General features: G+C 48.9%; 1 protein-coding gene across 1 annotated transcript in view; it reads left to right on the top strand.

The window, feature by feature from the left end:
* LOC134339809 (glycogen phosphorylase, muscle form) overlaps positions 1-19075 on the top strand; it is a 115469-nt gene that overhangs the window by 14257 nt on the left and 82137 nt on the right. The window contains exon 2 of the mRNA XM_063036622.1: positions 13416-13517. Coding sequence (XP_062892692.1) covers positions 13416-13517 — 102 coding nt within the window. The remainder of the gene's footprint in view (positions 1-13415; positions 13518-19075) is intronic.

Genomic DNA, 19075 nt, shown 5'->3' with positions numbered 1-19075 from the left:
ATAGACACGATGTAAGTCTGCAGATGCTGGAAAACCAAAGCAAGACGTACAAAATGCCGGAGGAGCTCAGCATCGATGGAAGTGAACGAGCAGTTCTGGGCCGAGACCCTTCTTCAGGAGTGAGAGGGAACGGGGGAAGACGCCAGAATAAAAGGAGGTGGGGAGAGGGGAAGGAGGCTGGCTGGAAGGTGATGGGTGAAGCCAGGTCAAGGGCTGGAGAAGAAGGAATCAGACTGGACTCTTGGAAAGAGGGAAGCCATACCGATCTAAGTCACCCATTTTTTAATTGGGACAGGCCATTCTGGGAGATCTGTCCCACATGGCCCAATATCCACTTTAAAAGTTTGGGATTAACTGAAGGCAAGGCTGACAGTTCCATTAAGAGTTTCTCTGGTGCGGTTAAACCATGGTCCCAACCTTGGTTAAATGCATAAAATCCCAGTGGGTGCTTGTCCCCGGGTGTGCTGGGCTGACATTTATCCTGTAACAAGGCAAAAATAATGGATCATTTTGTAAATTACCTGCCCCTGATGTCCTGGTAGCACTGCAGTAACTTAGCTTCCCAGATATTTCATTGGCCGCAGTGTGTGCTTTGGGATGTGCAAAGGTAGGGAAGGGTGCTATGCAGGCCGTATCTGCAGCCAATTTGGCAGGAGATGGGCCGTTTCCCGGCTGTGGGCATCCCAGCCACTAACCAAGCAAGATCTCCAGCAGTGAGCGCACATTCGGAATATTGTGTTCAGTTCCGATCGCCTCGTTATAAGGATGTGTAAGCTTTAGAGAGGGTGCAGAGGAAATTTACCAGGATGCTGCCTGGATTTCAGAGCATGTCTCATGAGGTAGGCTTGAGCGGACCAGGGCTTTTCTCTTTGGAGTGAAGGAGGATGAGATGTGCCTTGATCGAGGCCTACAAGATTCAGGTTTAATATCACCGGCATACTTGTGATATTTGTTGACTTTGTAACAGCAGGACAATGCAATAAATAACAGGAAAAAGACTGAATTACAATAAGTATATATTAAATAGTTAACTGAGTAGTGCAAAAACAGAAATAAAAAAGTAGTGAGGTAGTGTTCATGGGTTCAATGTCCATTCAGGAATTGGATGGCAGAGGGGAAGAAGCTGTTCCTGAATCGTTGAGTGTGTGTCTTCAGGCTCCTGTACCTCCTCCCTGACGGTAGCGATGAGAAGAGGGAATGTCCTGGGTGGCATAAACTGAATGGATAGCCGGGGAGTTTTTTCCACAGCAGAAATGGCCGATACTTTAAAAGCACGAGAGGTCCGCAGATGCCGGTAATCTTTCAGTCCTGGAGGAGGCTCATGGCCCGGAATGTCAACTGTTTACTCTTTTCCATGCTGAGCTCCTCCAGTGTTTTGTGTGCATTGCTGAGAATAACCTTAAAATGTTTGGGAGAAAGTATAGGGGCGATGTCAGGGGCAGGTATTTTTCTCACACAGAGAATGGTTGGTGTATGGAACGATGGTGGAGGCAGATACATTAGGGGGATTTAAGAAACTCCCAGGTAAGCACAGGGATGATAGAAAAATAGTCATAGTTATACTTTATTGATCCCAGGGGAAACTGGTTTTCATTACAGTTGCACCATAAATAATAAATAGTAATAGAACCATAAATAGTTAAATAGTAATATGTAAATTATGCCAGGAAATTATGAAATAAGTCCAGGACCAGCCTATTGGCTCAGGGTGTCTGACCCTCCAAGGGAGGAGTTGTAAAGTTTGATGGCCACAGGCAGGAATGACTTCTTATGACGCTCTGTGTTGCATCTCGGAGGAATGAGTCTCTGGCTGAATGTACTCCTGTGCCCACCCAGTACATTATGTAGTGGATGGGAGACATTGACCAAGATGGCATGCAACTTGGACAGCATCCTCTTTTCAGACGCCACCATGAGAGAGTCCAGTTCCATCCCCACAACATCACTGGCCTTACGAATGAGTTTGTTGATACTGTTGGTGTCTGCCACCCTCAGCCTGCTGCCCCAGCACACAACAGCAAACATGATAGCACTGGCCACCACAGACTCGTAGAACATCCTCAGCATTGTCCGGCAGATGTTAAAGGACCTCAGTCTCCTCAGGAAATAGAGATGGCTCTGACCCTTCTTGTAGACAGCCTCAATGTTCTTTGACCAGTCCAGTTTATTGTCAATTCGTATCCCCAGGTATTTGTAATCCTCCACCATGTCCACACTGATCCCCTGGATGGAAACAGGGGTCACCGGTACCTTAGCTCTCCTCAGGTCTACCACCAGCTCCTTAGTCTTTTTCACATTAAGCTGCAGATAATTCTGCTCACACCATGTGACAAAGTTTCCTACTGTAGCCCTGTACTCAGCCTCATCTCCCTTGCTGATGCATCCAACTATGGCAGAGTCATCCGAAAACTTCTGAAGATGACAAGACTCTGTGCAGTAATTGAAGTCCAAGGTGTAAATGGTGAAGAGAAAGGGAGACAAGACAGTCCCCTGTGGAGCCCCAGTGCTGCTGATCACTCTGTCGGACACACAGTGTTGCAAGCACACGTACTGTGGTCTGCCAGTCAGGTAATCAAGAATCCATGACACCAGGGAAGCATCCACCTGCATCACTGTCAGCTTCTCCCCCAGCAGAGCAGGGCGGATGGTGTTGAACGCACTGGAGAAGTCAAAAAACATGACCCTCACAGTGCTCGCTGGCTTGTCCAGGTGGGCGCAGACACGGTTCAGCAGGTAGACGATGGCATCCGCAACTCCTAGTCGGGGCTGGTAGGCGAACTGGAGGGGATCTAAGTGTGGCCCGACCATAGTCCGGAGCAGCTCCAGAACAAGTCTCTCCAGGGTCTTCATGATGTGGGAGTTCAATGCCACCAGTCTGTAGTCATTGAGGCCGCTGGGATGCGGCGTCTTCGGCACAGGGACGAGGCAGGACGTCTTCCACAGTACAGGAACCCTCCAGAGCCTCGGGTTCAGGTTGAATACATGGCGAAGTACTGCACATAGCTGAGGGGCACAGGCTTTGAGCACCCTGCACCATCCGGTCCTGCAGCCTTGCGTGGGTTAGTGGGTTACATGGGAGGGGAATATGTTAGATTGATTTTGGAATAGGTTAAAGTGTTGGCACAACATTGTGGGCTGGATGGCCTGTACTGTGCTACACTTCAGTGTTCTGTGTATCACTTGGAGCCTTTATCAAAGGCTTTTGGGGATTGGGTAACGGAGGGCTTCTGATTGTAGAACTGGAGTTCTGAAACTGGTCAACTACTTGCATTAGTAACACGCTAATCCCGTGTAAACCCCCCCCTCTGATTACTCCTGCCCTCGCTCTGGGAGCCCTATTGTCTCTCTGTTGTCTCAGCCACACAGTTTTCGAATGACTCGAGCCCCCACCCCCGACCCGCCAGTACTGCATTGGGATGGACCGTCGCCCTCTGCATACCGGCGCCAAGCAACGAGCGAGATGTCCTCCACCTCAAGAAACGGCTGCCAATGGATTTCTTGCCTGTCCTCGTAATGTAAACGGATACTCTGCAAGTTAGAGAAAGTGCCGGCACCATTAAATCGTCCCTGGAAACGTTGCCAAGAAACTGCAGCTCAGCCGAACAGCAAATGGCTTCTGCACTGAGTCAGGGCTTTGCCTGATGATGCTTAAGGACTTCAAAGTTCAAAGTAAATTTATTATCAGAGTACGTGCATGCCACCCTGAGATTAATTTTCTTGCAGGCTCTCACAGTAGGTACAAAGAAAGGCAATAGGGTTGATGAAAGACAGACAAACAACCGATTTGCAAAACACAAACTGTGCAAATACAAAATAATAATAATTAGAGTCAGTCAGAATTGGAATCGGGTTTAATATCGCTGGCATATGTTGTGAAATTAGTTGACTTTGCAGCAACAGTACAAAATAATGGAGGAAAAAACTGAATTATTGTATATATGTTAAATTAACTAAGTAGTACTAAAATAGAAATTAAAAAGTATTGAGGTAGTGTTCAGGGGTTCAATGTCCATTCAGGAATCGGACGGCAGAGGGGAAGAATCTGTTCCTGAATCGTTGAGTGTGTGTCTTCAGGCTCCTGTACCTCCTCCCTGATGGTAGCAATGAGAAGAGGGCATGTCCTGGGTGACGGGATCCTTCATGAGGACGCCGCCTTTCTGAGGCGCCGCTCCTTGAGGGTGTCCTGGGTACGATGGAGGCCGGTGCCGGTGATGGAGCTGACTAAATTTGCAGCTTACTCCGACGAGCGCAGTTCCCTGAGGTGCGCCGGTGTTGGGTGTCAGCGGGGTGGAGACGTTGCTTCCGGTCCGCACAGGCTGTGATCCTCCGGTGAGGGAGTCGAGGGAGGTACAGAGGCCCAGGTTCTGGAGCTTTTCGATCGGGACCTGCAGGAATGATGGTGTTAAATGACGAGCTGTAGTCAGCAAACAGCATCCCGACATCGGTATTTGTATTGTCTAGGCGATCCATGGCCACGTGAAGAGCCAATGAAATCGTGTCCGCCATAGACCTATTGCGAATAAATAATATTGAGAACATGAGTTGTAGATTCCTTGAAGGTGAGTCCCTGGGTTGTGGCATCAGTTCAGTGTTGGAGTGAGTGAAGTTATCCAGGAGCCTGATGGTGTGGGGCAATAACAGTTCCTGACTTGGTGTGGGACCCCAGGCTCCCATACCTCCTGCCTGATGGTAGTAGTGAGAAGAGAACCTGGCCCGGGTGGTTGCGGTTGTTTAATGGTGGCTGCTGCTTTCGCGTGGCAGCCCTACTTGCAGATGTGCTCGAAGGCGGCGAGGGCTTTGCCTGTGATGGACTGGGCTGTAGCCGCCACTTCCCGCGTCCTTTTCTATTCCTGGTGTTCCCGGACCAGGCGGCAGTGCAGCCAGTTGGAATTCTGTCCACCGTGCATCCGTAGAGACTTGTCGAAGTTTTACGTGGCACACCAAATCTGTGGCGGCTAAGTTTCCAAGAAGGTCTTAGAGATACCAGTCAATGCAGAAATGCCTCTCGCGGAGGAAGATTCTGAGTACAGAAGCAGACCCTGTGTGGCTCAATCCGCCTGTGTCGATCAAGGTGCTTTCCTGTCCAAGTCCCATTTGCCTGTGTTTTAGAACATACCCCTCCAAGCCTTTCCTATCCATCTTTCAAATGCTCCGATCGTATCCACCTCTACCACTTCCTCTGGCAGTTCATTCCTTGGACCTCCTACCCTTTGTGTGTGGGGTGGGGAAGAGCCTACCCCTCCAGCCCTCCTTTCTGTATCTATGCCCTAGGGTTTTAGTCTCCCCTATCCTTGGGGATCAGCGGTCAGGGTTCAACTCCTGCTGCTGCCTCTGAGGAGTTTGCACGTTCTTCCCGCCCAGACGTTCCGAAGAAGCAGAGGTCAGGGCTCACGGGTCGTAGGCGTATTGTGCTGGCGCCTGAAGTGTGGTGATCCTTGCGCTGACTTAGTTTGCATTTCACTGTGTGTGTGTGTGTGTGTGTGTGTGTGTCGATGTTCGTGTCACAGATAATGCTAATTTTTACCTTCATCTCAATCTCTGTGCGCATCGTGATGCTGTAAACTTCTATGAGGCCATTCCTTAGGTTACCTTAGCGCTATCCTATCCTGTCCGTCCGTAAAAGCCCTCTTGTCGTAGCAGCACCTTTGTGAATCGTTTCCGTGCTCCGTCTGGCTGTGTTCCTTCTGTCTGAGGATCGGAGCTGCCTTCAAGGGCAGGCTCGAGTAAGGTCTTGTACAGCTCTAACGTAACAACCCAACTCTTGTACTCAGTCCCCCGCCCCCCCAAACACACACAGGCAAGTGTGGTGTACGTGGCTTCTTCACCACCCTGAGTTGCCACTCCCAGGGGACATCATACTGGTATCCCTCGTTCTCTCCCCATGACCCTACGATTTACTAAACGCTTTGCCCTGGTTTAACTTTCCTAACTGCATCACTCTGTGTTTAATTTCCTTCTACAACACAGGAAAAGCGAGCAAAGGAAAGCTAAAGGGAAGACAAAGGTCGATGGGACTGGGCAGATTAATGTTTCGGCACAGACTGGATGGGCTGAAGGGCCTGTTTCTATGCAGAAGCTTTTATTTGACTCTCATGATGCTTTGGAAGTTTGTAGAGTCATACAACACAGAAATAGGCCCTTCTTATTCTTAATATTGATCTTTCTCTATATTCGTGCCAGTCATCCTTACGGATTCCATTTTCCAGCTCTTTTTATAAAGTCTGTAAAACATTCCCACCAAGATTCAGTAAAAAAAGTTTAATCATAGCACTCCTTTGTTCTTGGACCTGTGGATACATAACATTCACATAGCAGAGTGGGTACCAGAGGCTAAATGGCTTGTTATACTTATGTTTCTTATGCACAGTGCTGTCCTCCACAGTTAACGTGCAGATGGCCAGCTGCTATCAAAGGTTAAGAGGTTATGGGTGCGAGCTTCCAGTAATACCCCCTCCCTTCACCATTCCCGTTTCGCTCTCTCATCCTCACCTGCCCATCACCTCCCTTCGGTGACCCTCCCCCTTCCCTTTCTTCCATGGCCTTCTGTCCTCTCCTATCAGACTTCCCCTTCTCCAGCCCTGTATCTCTTTCACCAATCCACTTCTTACTTTGCCCCCTGCCACTCTCCCGGTCTCACCCATCATCTACCACCTCGTACTTCTTCCTCTCCCCCCCCCCACCTTCTTACTCTGACTTCCTTCCCTTCCAGTCCTGCTGAAGGGTCCCAGCCCGAAACATCTACTGTCAATTCTTTCCCATAGACCTGCTGAGTTCCTCCAGCATTTTTGTGTGCGTCACTTTCCGTGCAGGACAGCGTGAGTGAAGTTAACCACGCTGGTTCAGGAGTCTGATGGTCGTAGTGTATAACTGACCCTGAACTTAAAGGCTTCTATACCTCCTGCCTGACCCTAGCGAGGAAAGAGATGGCCTGGATGGTGGGGGGGGCGGGTAGGTTCCTTAATGACGGACGCTGCTTTCTGTGGTAGCGCTCCACGTCATTGGTGGGGAGGGATTTGCTGGGCTGGGCTGTCTCCACCACCTTCTGTAGCAGGGAATACCAAACTTTCGATTATAAAGTTTGCAAACTGCTTTCTATTTCCTCAACGTCCAGAAGGAGTTTGCAGCCAATAAAGTTACTTATAGAAGCATGGTTACTGTTGCAACGCAGTAACCAATCTGAAAGAGCAATCAGCATTTCCTTTACTGCTTGACAGCATCTAAAGTTCACTGGTAGGTTCCAACATTAACACAAGAGATACTACAAACGCTGGTGCCCCCCCTCCTCCTTCCCCTTTTCCCTTGACCCACTCGCCTCTCCAATCAGCTTCCTCCTTCTTCAGCCTTCCACCTCTTCCACCAATCACCTCCCAGCTTTTCACTTCGTCACCCCACCCGCCCACCTTCTCCCTCACCTGCAGCGTGGGCTGCAAGAATCCTGAACCTTCCACCGGCTAAACGCAGTGACACGGGCCGAACACTTGTTCGTCTTCCGCTTTCGGCCTCGTCGATTTCAAACTTGCTCGACGCTTTAGTCAGTGCAGAGTAACGGAGCCGACCGAGGGTTCGCGTTCCACTGTTCGGAATTGAGGGCCGCCCCCGCACATCCTCGCCGAATTCCCCCAGGAGGTCCCAAGAGCGCCAGATTGTTTAGTCAGCTGAAAAATCCATCCTTAAAATGGAAATTGCAGGCTGCAATCAATCGTAGTTCCGGTGCAGAGGTTTATTAGAAGAAGAAGAATATCTAGTAGTTTTGTGAGCTGTCGGCAGGGTGTCGCTGTTGGTCACTACTGCCATCTTGCCAGATAAGGTGTCTTGATAACACCAGGCAATACGCCACTGACGCTTCACACATGACGAAACATGGGTGGTGGCAGGGGGTTCAGTAGTCTCTCGGCCAGGGGCGAGAAGCTCCTTGCCTTCCTGACAGTCTTTGCCCTAATGCAACGTTACCTCCTGGCTGATGGTAGAGGGTCAGAGAGACTGCTGGACGGATGGGAGGGATCACTGACAATGTGAAGCCTGGGTATGCAGAGCTCCTGATGGCTGAAAGAGAGAAGAACTCAAGTTCCAAATCAATTATGTTACCCGATGGCAGCAGCAAGAAAGGAGCGTGGCCTGGGTGGTGAAGGCTGCTCTCCTACCACAAAGTTCCACGTAGAAAGTTGCCTTTCATCCTCCTTTGCTTCAAAGAGAAAAGCCCTGGCTTGCTCAGCCTTTCCTCGTAAGGCATGCTCTCTAATCCAGATAGCATCCCGGTAAATCTCCTCTGAAGCGTCATTCCTATACTGACACGACCAGCACTGAACACGATATTCCAGGTGTGGTCTAACCAGGATTTATAACCTGCAACGTTACCTCAAGGCTCTTGAACAGAGTCGATTGTAGCTAGTCTTTCTAGGCCCTTCACCAGTACAACGTCTCCCAGGGTATGAATACCCGACTTGTGTGCAACACGTACAAGGTGTGTCTCTGGTCTCTGTATAACACTAAGATATTGTACTGCCGAGGGTACAGTACCAGTGGGGATGGGTCTGTCACTGTGTAACACCAGGGTACGGTACCGGTGGGGACGGGTCTGTCACTGTGTAACACTGGGGTACGGTACCGGTGGGGACGGGTCTGTCACTGTATAACACTGTGGTACAGTACCGGTGGGGACGGGTCTGTCACTGTATAACACCAGGGTACGGTACCGGTGGGGATGGGTCTGTCACTGTATAACACCAGGGTACAGTACCGGTGGGGATGGGTCTGTCACTGTGTAACACCAGGGTACGGTACCGGTGGGGATGGGTCTGTCACTGTATAATACTGTGGTACAGTACCGGTGGGGATGGGTCTGTCACTGTGTAACACCGGGGTACGGTACCGGTGGGGAGGGGTCTGTCACTGTGTAACACCAGGGTACGGTACCGGTGGGGACGGGTCTGTCACTGTGTAACACCAGGGTACGGTACCGGTGGGGACGGGTCTGTCACTGTGTAACACCAGGGTACGGTACCGGTGGGGACGGGTCTGTCACTGTGTAACACCAGGGTACGGTACCGGTGGGGATGGGTCTGTCACTGTATAACACCAGGGTACAGTACCAGTGGGGACGGGTCTGTCACTGTGTAACACCAGGGTACGGTACCGGTGGGGATGGGTCTGTCACTGTATAATACTGTGGTACGGTACTGGTGGGGACGGGTCTGTCACTGTGTAACACCAGGGTACGGTACCGGTGGGGATGGGTCTGTCACTGTGTAACACCGGGGTACGGTACCGGTGGGGATGGGTCTGTCACTGTATAACACCAGGGTACAGTACCAGTGGGGACGGGTCTGTCACTGTGTAACACCAGGGTACGGTACCGGTGGGGATGGGTCTGTCACTGTATAATACTGTGGTACGGTACTGGTGGGGACGGGTCTGTCACTGTGTAACACTGGGGTACAGTACCAGTGGGGATGGGTCTGTCACTGTGTAACACCAGGGTACAGTACCGGTGGGGACGGGTCTGTCACTGTGTAACACCAGAGTACAGTACTGGCGGGGATGGGTCTGTCACTGTGTAACACCAGGGTACAGTACCGGTGGGGACAGGTCTGTCACTGTGTAACACCAGGGTACGGTACCAGTGGGGACGGGTCTGTCACTGTGTAACACTGGGGTACGGTACCGGTGGGGACGGGTCTGTCACTGTATAACACCAGGGTACAGTACCGGTGGGGACGGGTCTGTCACCGTGTAACACCAGGGTATGGTACCGGTGGGGATGGGTCTGTCACTGTATAATACTTTGGTACAGTACCGGTGGGGATGGGTCTGTCACTGTGTAACACCAGGGTACGGTACCGGTGGGGACGGGTCTGTCACTGTATAACACCAGGGTACAGTACCGGTGGGGATGGGTCTGTCACTGTGTAACACCAGGGTACGGTACCGGTGGAGATGGGTCTGTCACTGTGTAACACCAGGGTACAGTGCTGGTGGGGATGGGTCTGTCACTGTGTAACACCAGGGTACGGTACCGGTGGGGATGGGTCTGTCACTGTGTAACACCAGGGTACGGTACCGGTGGAGATGGGTCTGTCACTGTATAACACTGTGGTACAGTACCGGTGGGGACGGGTCTGTCACTGTATAACACCAGGGTACAGTACCGGTGGGGATGGGTCTGTCACTGTGTAACACCAGGGTACGGTACCGGTGGAGATGGGTCTGTCACTGTGTAACACCAGGGTACAGTGCTGGTGGGGATGGGTCTGTCACTGTGTAACACCAGGGTACGGTACCGGTGGGGACGGGTCTGTCACTGTGTAACACCAGGGTACGGTACCGGTGGGGATGGGTCTGTCACTGTATAACACCAGGGTACGGTACGGTGGGGATGGGTCTGTCACTGTGTAACACCAGGGTACGGTACCGGTGGGGATGGGTCTGTCACTGTGTAACACCAGGGTACGGTACCGGTGGGGACGGGTCTGTCACTGTATAACACCAGGGTACGGTACGGTGGGGATGGGTCTGTCACTGTGTAACACCAGGGTACGGTACCGGTGGGGATGGGTCTGTCACTGTGTAACACCAGGGTACGGTACCGGTGGGGATGGGTCTGTCACTGTGTAACACCAGGGTACAGTACCGGTGGGGATGGGTCTGTCACTGTGTAACACCGGGGTATGGTACCAGTGAGGATGAGCTGTTACTCAATAACACTGTGGTACAGTACTGGTGGGGATGGGTCTGTCGCTTGTGATATCAGGGTGCAGCATTTTGAGAGATCAGTCAGATTGGTGTTGGGTCCCAAGAGAGAGAATTTGTAGACTGCCTACCTGTTGTTTTTTTTTGGAGCAGCTTGAGCCCACTAGGACTCAAGGCTATTCTGGATTGGATGTGTGTAATGAACCGGATTTGATTAAGGAGCTTAAGGTAAAGGAAACCTTAGGGGACAATAATCATAATATGATAGACTTCGCCCTGCAGTTGAAGAGGGAGAAGTTAAAGTCAGATGTAGCAGTGGAGTAAAGTGAATTATAGAAGCATCAGAGAGGAGCTGGCCAAAGTTGATTGCAAGGGCCATGAGCGGGGATGATGGCTGGAGTTCGTGGAAGAAATTTGAAAGGCGCGGGATAGGTACATCCTAAACAAGAAGTAGTTGCATTCTGAAGGCAGGATGATGCTGACAAGGGAAATCAAAAACACTAGAAAAGCACAAGACAGAACATATAAGAGAGCAAAAATTAGTGGGAAGTTAGAGGATTGGAAAGCTTTTAAAAACCAGCAGAAGACAACTAAAAATTCCATAAGGAGAGAAAAGATGATATATAAAGGTAAGCTAGCCAATAATACCAAAGAGGATACCAAAAGTTTTTTTCAAATACGTAAAAAGAAAAAGAGAGGCGAGAGTAGATATCATGACGCTGGAGAGGTAGTAATTAAGTAAGTATTTTGCATCCGTATTCACTATGCAAGACACTAGCAGTATGTTGGTCATTGAGACTGTCAGCGGACAGAAGTGAGCACAATTGCTATTACTAGGAGGTGCTTTGGGAAGCTGAAAGGTCTGAAGGTAGGTAAGTCCCCTGGTCAGATCGACTACACCCCAGGATTCTGAAAGAGGTGGCTGGGGAGATTGTGAAGGTATTGGTAGTGATGTTTCATGAAACACGAGATACTAGTATGGTTCCAGAGGAATGGAAAGTTGTAGTGTCACTCCACTATTCAAGAAGAATGGGAAGCAGAAAATTATAGCCCAGTTAGTCTGAGCTCTGTGGTTGGAAAGATGCTGGAATCGAGTTAAAGGTGTGGCTTTGGGTTACTTGGAGGCACATGATAAAATAGGCTAAAGTCAGCATGGTTTCCTTAAGTGAAGATCTTACCTGTCAAATCTGCTGGAATTCCTTGAGGAAATAACAAGCAGGATAGACAAAGCAGAATTGGTGGATGTTGTGTAGTCGAATTTTTAGAAGGCCTTTGACAAGGTGCCACACATGCTTAACAAGATACTACCATGGGTAGAGGATTGGCTGATTGGCAGCAGGCAAAGTGTGGGAATAAAGGGCGTCTTGTTGGTTGCTGGTGTCTAGTGGTATTCCGCAGGGGTCGGTGTTGGGACTGCTTTTTAACGCTATGTGTCGTTGATTAGAATTAATGGCTTTGTGGCCAGCTGTGCGGATGATAGGTGGAGGGGCAGGTAGTGTTGAGGAAGCAGGAAGGCTGCGGAAGGACTTAGCCAGATTGGGAGACTGGGCAAAGAAGTGGCAAATGGAACACAGTGTCCGGAAGTGTACGGTCGTGCACTTTGGTAGAAGGAACTGTTTTCTAAACGGGGAGAAAATTCCAAAATCAAGAGTTGCAAAGGGACTTGGGAGTCCTCATGCGGGATTGCCCAAAGGTCAATTTGCAGGATGAGGAAGACAAATGAAATGTTAGCATTCATATCAAGAGGACTAGAATATAAGAGCAAGGGTGAAATGTTGAGACTTTATAAAGCCCTGGCAAGGCCTCGCTTGGAGTATTGTGAGTAGTTTGGGCCCCTTGTCTAAGAAAGGATGTGCTGACTTTGGAGAGGGTCCAGAGGAAGTTCGTGAGAATGATTCCAGGAATAAAAGGGTTAATGTATCTCACACACACACACACACACACACACACACACACACACACACACACAATGTATGAGGTGCATTTGATATTTGATGGCTCTGGGCTCATACTGCAGTTTATAAGAATGAGAGGGCATCTCATTGAAACCTATTGAATGTTGAAAACCCTAGTAAAATCGATGTACAAAAGACGTTTCCTGTCGTGGAGGAGAAGAGCCTCAGATCAGGGGGCCATCCATTTGGAACAGAGGTGAGGAGGAACTTCTGTAGCCAGAGAGTGACGGATCTTTGGAATTCATTGCCACAGGCAGCTGTGGAGGCCAGGTCATTGGGTGTATTTGATGAGACGGAGGATGAGAGGCCCTAGATTAGTCAGGGCATGAAAGCTTACGGGGATGAAGGCAGGAGAATGGGGTTGAGAGCAAAAATGGATCAGCCATGATGAAATGGTGGAGCAGACTCGATGGGTCTGTGATCTAGTTCTGCTCCTATATCTTGAGGTCTTATTGTCTCAATAATGTTATGCTCCGTGTAAAGTGCAGGTGTCCATAAGTGAGGTCAGTCTGTAACATCTCTCTCACTTTTCTAAACACCACCTGCCTGCTGTAAGCATTATTCTGGAGAACCTACTTTGCAGATTGAGGTGCTATAACCGTGTTTTGGCAATGTAATTCTTGAACAACCAACACCGTTTCCCCTTCTGGCACGTGAGCTGGAGGCCATTACGCCGCGTTGACCATTTCCAGCTTCGTTGTCAGGTGTGCAGCAGCTCAAATATTGTGCCGCCGTTTACCAGGATTGTTAACGTTTGACCTCTCTCCCTCTCAGCGTATCTACTACCTGTCGCTGGAGTTTTACATGGGCCGTACACTGCAGAACACCATGGTGAACCTTGGTCTACAGAGTGCCTGCGATGAAGCCATCTATCAGGTAAGAGGCCGCTAATGAGTACTTTGCTTCAGGGACAGGGACAGTGTTTGTGCAGGTAGCGTAAGACAAGGTTGTTGAAGGGTCTTGGCCCGAAACATCGACGGTTTACTCCCTTCCATGGATGCTGCCTGACCTGCTGAGTTCCCCCAGCATTTTCTTTGTGTGTTGCTCTAGATTTCCAGCACTGGCAGAATCTCTCGGACTCCTTGGAGTTATTCTTGTTCTTTTAGGGGAGGCGTTCTTTTGCAAGTGGTACGGTAGCGTTGTGATTAGCACAACGCCTTACAACACCAGGCACCCGGGCGCAATGCCCATCGCTGCCTGTAAGGAGTTTGTACGCTCTCCCCGTGACTGCCTGGGTTTCCTCTGGGTGCTCCTGTTCCCGCCCACACAGTCCAAAGACGCACACAAGTTGGGAGGTTAACCAGCCATTGTAGATTGTGAATAGCCTAGGATCATTGCTGGGTGGTGCAGCTCGAAGGGCTGGGACGGCCTATTCTGCGCTGTACCTCAATAAATAAGAGATAAAAAATAAACAATCAGAGATCGGTGCCCCGTAAAATCACAGTTTGACTTTTAGCTGCAGAGTCTGCGGAGGGGTAAGGGCATGTCATCTGCCAGTCTGCCCACCCCCGCTGAGATTCTTAAAGCATTCTGGGCTGTCGTTGACACTTGCAGTTCATCGGCGTTTCCTGGCAAATCGTCTAACCAGGGCTTTAAACTAAGCCGGAGGGTTGGGGGGGGGGGAAACGACCGAGGTTCAAGACCTGGGGAAAGTATGAATAAAGTAAAAGGGGAAGAGAGTGCGGGAGAAATTTCCAGAATAAAGAATAACATAGTTTAGAAAGGGATAAAAATTTTACTTAAAGCAACATGGAGGCAAAATTGAAAAGGAGGGTGGTAAATTCCTAATTTGATCACCTACCTACAGTGAATAAGGTTGAAAGAGTACACAGAAAATTTACAAGGATATTGCTGGACCTTAGTTATAACGAAAGATTGATTAGGTTAGGACTTTATTCCTTAGAATAAAGATCGAGGGGAGATTTGATAGAAGTATACAAATTATGAGGGGTATAGGTAGGGTAAATGCAGTGAGGTTGGGTGGGACTACAACCAGAGGTCATGGGTTAAGGGTGAAAGGTGAAAAGTTCAAGGGGAACATGAGGGGAAACTTCACTCGGTGAGTGGTGAGAGTGTGGAATGAGCTGCCAGCACAAGTGGTGCGTGCCAGCTCGATTTCAACGTTTAAGAGAAGTTTGGATCGGTACATGGATGGTAGGGCGACGGTCCCAGTGCAGGGCGATGGGAGCAGGTAGTTTAAATGGTTCAGCGAGGGTCAGATGATGTGATGCATCACTAAGTCATGTCTGAGAGAAGCTCACAGCTGGGAGTCTGGCATACAAAGGGCAGGCAGGCGGGTGGAGGGGATGGGGTAGACAATGAAATCAAATCCTTGGAAAGAAGTGACATACTGTAGGATCAGGAGATGTAGAATCCTTGTGAGTAGAACTAGGGGACATAGCTTCAAGGTTTGGGACGGAGACGAGGAGGAACTGCTTTTCCCAGAGAGTGGTGAATCTGTGGAATTCTCTGCCCAACGAAGCAGAGGTGGTTTCCTTTGTAAACAGGTTGGATAGATTGTTGGATAGTAGGGGAATTAAGGGTAATGGGGAAAGGGCAGGTAGGTGGAGATGAGTCCATGGCTAGATCAGCCATGATCTTATTGAATGGCGGAGCAGGCTCAACGGGCCAGATGGCCGACTCCTGCACCTATTTCTCCTGTTCTTATGTTCACAACTGCAAGAGTAAAAAGACCCAGAGGGAAGTTCTATACAGGCCCCCGAACCGTAGCCAGGATGTGGGCTACAAAGGCATGGGAAAAGGGCAATGTTACGATCGTGGAGGGGGATTTGAATACACAGGTAGATTGGGAAAACCAGATTGATGCTGGATCCCAAGAGAAGGAAATTGTAGAATGCCTATTTAGAGTAGCTTATGGCCTAACTATGGCGAAACAGGCAATTCTGGATTTTGTGTTGTGTAATAAACCAGCTTTGATTAGTGAGATTAAGGTAAGCAGTGATCATAATATGATAGAATTCACTTACTAGCTTGGCAGAGAGAAGCTCAAATCAGTATTACCGTGGAGCAAAGGTAACACAGATGCATGTGGCCATAGTTGATTGCAAGGGGACACTAGCAGGGATGACGGCAGAACAGCAATGGCTGCAGTTTCTGGGGGCAATTAGAAAGACACGGGATCAGTTCATCCCAAGGAAGAAGCATTCCAGAGGGAGGATGAGGCAACTGTGTCTGGCATGGGGGTCAAAGCCAGCATTAAAGCAAAAAGGAGGGCATACAAAACTGCTAAGATTAGTGGGAAGAAAGAGGATGGGGGGGGAAGAAACTACAGAAAACAACTAATAAAGCAATAAGGAGAGAAAAGTTGAAATAAGAATTTAAGTTAGACAATAATACAAGATACCAAAGGATTTTTTCAGATATGAGTAAAAGAGAGGCAAGAGTAGATATTGGAATGCTGGAAAAAGATGCTGGAGAGGTAGTAATAGGGAACAAAGAAATGGCGAATGAACTGAATAAGTATTTTGCATCAGACTTCACTGTGGAAGACCAGCAGTATAGCAGAAATTTTAGAGTGTTGGGGACAGAAGTGAGCACAGTTGCTATTACTAAGGAGAAGGTGCTTGGGAAGCTGAGAGGTCTGCAGGTAGATAAGTCACCTGGACCAGGTGGACTACACCCCAGGGTTCTGGGAGGCCGCCAAAGAGATTGTGAAGGCATCAGCAGTGTGGGGGCATTAGAATGGGTCCAAAAGACTGGAAAATTGCAAATTTCACTCCACTCTGAGGGAAGGAAGCAAAAGACAGGACATTATAGGTCAGTTAGCCCAACTTTAGAGGTTGGCAGATGTTAGAGTCCACCATTAGGGGCAAGGTTCCAGGGTACTTGGAGATACATGATAAAATAGGCCAAAGCCACCATGGTTTCCTTAAGGGGAAATCTTCCCTGACAAATGTTGGAATTCTTTGAGGACAGGATAGACAAAGGTAGGGGCTGTGGACGTTGTGTATTTGGATTTTCAGAAGTCCTTTGACAAGGTCACACGAGACTGCTAAACAAGATCAGAGTCCATGGTATTACAGGAAAGATACAAGGATAAACAGAAGATTGGCTGGCTGGCAGGAGGCAAACAGAGAGAGGAGACGGGGATTTTTCTTGCTGGCCAGGGGTGTTGGCTCTTGAAGCACGGTAACTTGGTTTAATATTATTCGATGTACTGAGTTCCAGTGCAGAAACTGCTTTCTCGCCATCCATCCAGATCATTTCATCGTGTCAGTGCATCGAGGTAGGACAAGGGGCAGGTCACGACAGAATGCAGAGTGAGTTGTTACAGTAAGATAAGGGACAAGGCCATAACTAGTTAGATTGTACCTCAATGCAAGAAGCATCAGGAACAAAGGTGATGAACTGAGAGCTTGGATACATACATGGAATTATGATGTAGTGGCCATTACAGAGACTTGGCTGGCACCAGGGCAGGAATGGATTCTCAATATTCCTGGATTTCAGTGCTTTAAAAGGGATAGAGAGGGTGGAAAAAGGGGAGGAGGGGTGGCATTACTGGTCAGGGATACTATTACAGCTACAGAAAGGGTGGGTAATGTCGCAGGATCCTCTTTTGAGTCAATATGGGTGGAAGTCAGGTCCAGGAAGGGAGCAGTTACTCTACTGGGGGTATTCTATAGGCCCCCTGGTAGCAGCAGAGATACAGAGGAGCAGATTGGGAGGCAGATTTTGGAAAGGTGCAATAACAGGGTTGTTATCATGGGTGACTTTAACTTCCCTAATATTGATTGGCACCTGATTAGTTCTAAGGGTTTAGATGGGGCAGAGTTTGTTAGTGTGTCCAGGATGGATTCCTGTCACAGTATGTTGACAGGCCGACCAGGGGGAATGCCATACTAGATCTAGTACTAGGTAATGAACCTGGTCAGGTCGCAGATCTCTCAGTGGGTGAGCATCTGGGGTACAGTGACCACCACTCCCTGGCCTTTAACATTATCATGGAAAAGGATAGATTCAGAGAGGACAGGAAAATTTTTAATTGGGGAAAGGCAAATTGTGAGGCTATAAGGCTAGAACTTGCAGGTGTGAATTGTGATGATGTTTTTGCAGGGAACTGTGCTACGGACATGTGGTCGATGTTTAGAGATCTCTTGCAGGATTTTAGGGATAAATTTGTCCCGGTGAGGAAGATTAACTAAAGAATGGTAGGGCGAAGGACCCATGGGTGACAAGTGAGGTGGAAAATCTAGTCAGGTGGAAGAAGGCAGCATACATGAGGTTTAGGAATCAAGGATCAGATGGGTCTATTGGGGAATATAGGGAAGCAAGAAAGGAGCTTAAGGGTCTGAGAGGAGCAAGAAGGGGGCATGAGAAGGCCTTGGCGAGTAAGGTAAAGGAAAACCCCAAGGCATTCTTCAATTATGTGAAGAAAAAAAGGATGACAGGAGTGAAGGTAGGACCAATTGAAGATAAAGGTGGGAAGATGTGCCTGGAGGCTGTGGAAGTGAGCGAGGTCCCCAATGAATACTTCTCCGGTATTCACCAATGAGAGGGAACTTGATGACGGTGAGGACAATATGAGTGAGGTTGATGTTCTGGAGCATGTTGATATTAAGGGAGAGGAGGTGTTGTTGTTAAAATACATTAGGACGGATAAGTCCCCGGGGCCTGATGGAATATTCCCCAGGCTGCTCCACGAGACGAGGGAAGAGATTGCTGAGCCTCTGGCTAGAATCTTTATGTCCTCGTTGTCCATGGGAATGGTACCGGAGGATTGGAGGGAGGCAAATATTGTCCCCTCATTCAAAAAAGGTAGTAGGGATAGTCCAGATAATTATAGACCAGTGAGCCTTACGTCTGTGGTGGGAAAGCTGTTGGAAAAGATTCTTAGAGATAGGATCTATGGGCATTTAGAAAATCATGGTCTGATCAGGGACAGTCAGCATGGCTTTGTGAAGGGCAGATCGTGTCTAACAAGCCTGATAGAGTTCTTTGAGGAGGTGACCAGGCATATAGATGAGGGTAGTTCAGTGGATGTGATCTATATGGATTTTAGTAAGGCATTTGCCAAGGTTCCACACGGTAGGCTTATTCAGAAAGTCAGAAGGCATGGGATCCAGGGAAGTTTGGCCAGGTGGGTTCAGAACTGGCTTGCCTGCAGAAGGCAGAGGGTGGTGGTGGAGAGAGTACATTCAGATTCGAGGGTTGTGACTAGTGGTGTCCCACAAGGATCTGTTCTGGGACCTCTACTTTTTGTGATTTTTATTAATGACCTGGATGTGGGGGTAGAAGGGTGGGTTGGCAAGTTTGAAGACGACACAAAGGTTTCTAGTGCTGTAGATAGTGTAGAGGATTCTTGAAGATTGCAGAGAGACATTGATAGGATGCAGAAGTGGGCTGAGAAGTGGCAGATGGAGTTCAACCCGGTGAAGTGTGAGGTGGTACACTTTGGAAGGTCAAACTCCAAG

Source organism: Mobula hypostoma, chromosome 30 (genome assembly GCF_963921235.1).
Source record: "Mobula hypostoma chromosome 30, sMobHyp1.1, whole genome shotgun sequence".
Classification (NCBI taxonomy): Eukaryota; Metazoa; Chordata; class Chondrichthyes; order Myliobatiformes; family Myliobatidae; genus Mobula; species Mobula hypostoma.
This window is presented reverse-complemented; position numbering and strand designations above follow the sequence as displayed.